Source organism: Loa loa, assembly GCF_000183805.2.
Source record: "Loa loa unplaced genomic scaffold supercont3.577, whole genome shotgun sequence".
Lineage (NCBI taxonomy): Eukaryota > Metazoa > Nematoda > Chromadorea > Rhabditida > Onchocercidae > Loa > Loa loa.
Genome location: NW_018108757.1, coordinates 21696 through 24026, shown reverse-complemented (window position 1 = coordinate 24026; position 2331 = coordinate 21696). Strand labels below are relative to the sequence as shown.

General features: G+C 22.1%; 1 protein-coding gene across 1 annotated transcript in view; it reads left to right on the top strand.

Moving 5' to 3' along the window:
- Positions 1-857: 857 nt before the first annotated feature.
- Positions 858-2331, top strand: part of LOAG_18843 (Anxa6 protein) — a gene marked incomplete at both ends in the record, with an annotated part of 5180 nt that continues 3706 nt past the window's right edge. Inside the window, 2 exons of the mRNA XM_020451505.1 lie at positions 858-1013; positions 1773-1919. Coding sequence (XP_020304705.1) covers positions 858-1013; positions 1773-1919 — 303 coding nt within the window. The remainder of the gene's footprint in view (positions 1014-1772; positions 1920-2331) is intronic.

Here is a 2331-nt window from a genome sequence, read left to right as displayed (position 1 = left end):
TGCTTAAAAGTATATTGTTGAAGATTGTTTTCTGCAAACTGATATTAATTTTAATTCATTTTCCGGAACTTCTTTGGTTTTTAAGAAATTCACTCATTCCGTTCCGTTTCACTCCATTCCGTTCAATTCCGTTCCTTTATTTTATTCAGGAAAAAAAATGGCACAAAAATTTTTACATTTTTAATTCATTCTCTTCCTCTTTCATTTTATGCCTTTGGAAATAATAATTAATTCCTTTCTTTTTTTTTTTTTTTTTGCAACTAATTAATTGTATGGTTGATGAGTGGCTGAGTAAATTAGTTGTTTAAATTAATATATTTGGCTTAAAATTTGACGAAAACAAAAAAAGATTATTCCCAAACAGCCAACAATTCCCCTCAAAAAAAACGGAATATGCATAATGATTTTTGAAATTTTGCATTAAAATATTAAATTTAATTCAACTTTTTACTACTTAAATACCTAAGTTTCTTCTTCTTTTCAATACTAACTTATCAAATATGCTACAGGATTGATTAAATTTGTTAATTAAGTATCTAATTTCTTTATGGTTAAATTGATTTTTATATTTTATTATTTTTACTATACTAAGATATCTAGTTTCAATAATAGATAATAGAAAAGGAATGATATGTGAAGGATAAATTTTGATGATTGAAAGATTGTTTAAGTTTTCCATTTCAATATACATATGATCTTTGATCTTAATTATAATTTCATTTTGGATCATACATTTAACATTTTTTTTTTTTTTACTTTCTCCAACAATGAATAATGTCATTCTTTCAGGTATTTAACAAAACAAAAAACTTCTGCTAAATTTATCAAATTCTTTTCCTATTTTGAAATCTTCGAAAATGTCGCACGAATTTTATGGGACAATCAAACCAAAGATAGATTTCAATGCTGAAGCAGCTGCTGATATGTTATATGATGCGATGAAAGGTTCAGGATGTGATAAGTATCGTGTCATACAGGTCATCGCTCATTGTAACAATGCGCAACGACAAATGGTATTTTTATATTTATATAATTTTTTCATTTATTTATTTTATAATGATTATTACTCATTTACTCATTTAATTTATATTTTTTACTTATTTATTATTCATCAAAGTTACGAGAAAAAAAAATCGTTACTTTTCAGTTAAATTCAATATATATAAATAGTCTCGAAGATGAATTTATTTAAAATTAATTTTATTTTTACAACAAAATTGCCATTATTAATTAATAAATGATTTTAATGAATATTTTCGCACTTTCCTGGTAATTCAAATTTTCAATTAATATTTTCTTTTAATCTATTTAAATGGAAAGGAAAAAAAAAGCTTTAACTCCATAAAATAATTAATGGAGCGATGTTGCTACTATTTACTATTGTGGAATGGAACTTATTAATTATCAATGAAATAACAGTGATAATTTGTTAACAGTGATTATTTTCATAAAATGATTGGAAAATAAACATTAAAATTTGTTAATATGAAATCTGAATTTTATTAAATTTAAATCAATTCATTTATATTCAATTCTTCTTTACTTCATTGTTCGTATGCAGCAAATAATTGCATTATCATTAAATGTACGAAACAATTGAATTAAATAAATGGCAACAATATTTTTGTTTATTTATTTATTTATTTTTTTAATTAAACAAATTCTTCCTTTCTCCTTCTTCTTTTTCTCTTATTTAATTTACTTTTATTATGCTTATTTCTCTCTCACTTTTTCCTTTCAATATTGATGCTAATATATGATGCATTTTATAGATTCGTACACCATACAAAATTAAATATGGGAAAGATTTAATTGATGAGCTAAAAAAGGAATTATCAGGTGATTTGGAAGATGTTATCATTGGATTAATGGAAACACCAACAAAATATGATGCTATACAATTACAAAAAGCTATGAAGGTAAATGAAAATGAGAAATTTATTTCTAATAATAAAATATTTTAGTAATAAATTTTATTCCATTTCTTTTAATATTTTATCATTTTGAAATTGTAAATTTTTTTAATAAGCATATATACGTGTATATATATATATATATATATATATATATATATATATATATATATATATATATATATATATATATATTATATATACATATATATATATATATACAATATGTATATATATGTATATATATATATATAAGTAGTATGTGGATAACTGGAAGTGTATGTTTAAACACAACCATTCTGAAAGCAGAAGTGAACTTTTAACATTAACAATATCCATTACTTTTTACTACAGCAAGTAATTATTACGTTGAAAACACATACAGATACAGATACACATATATATATATATATATATA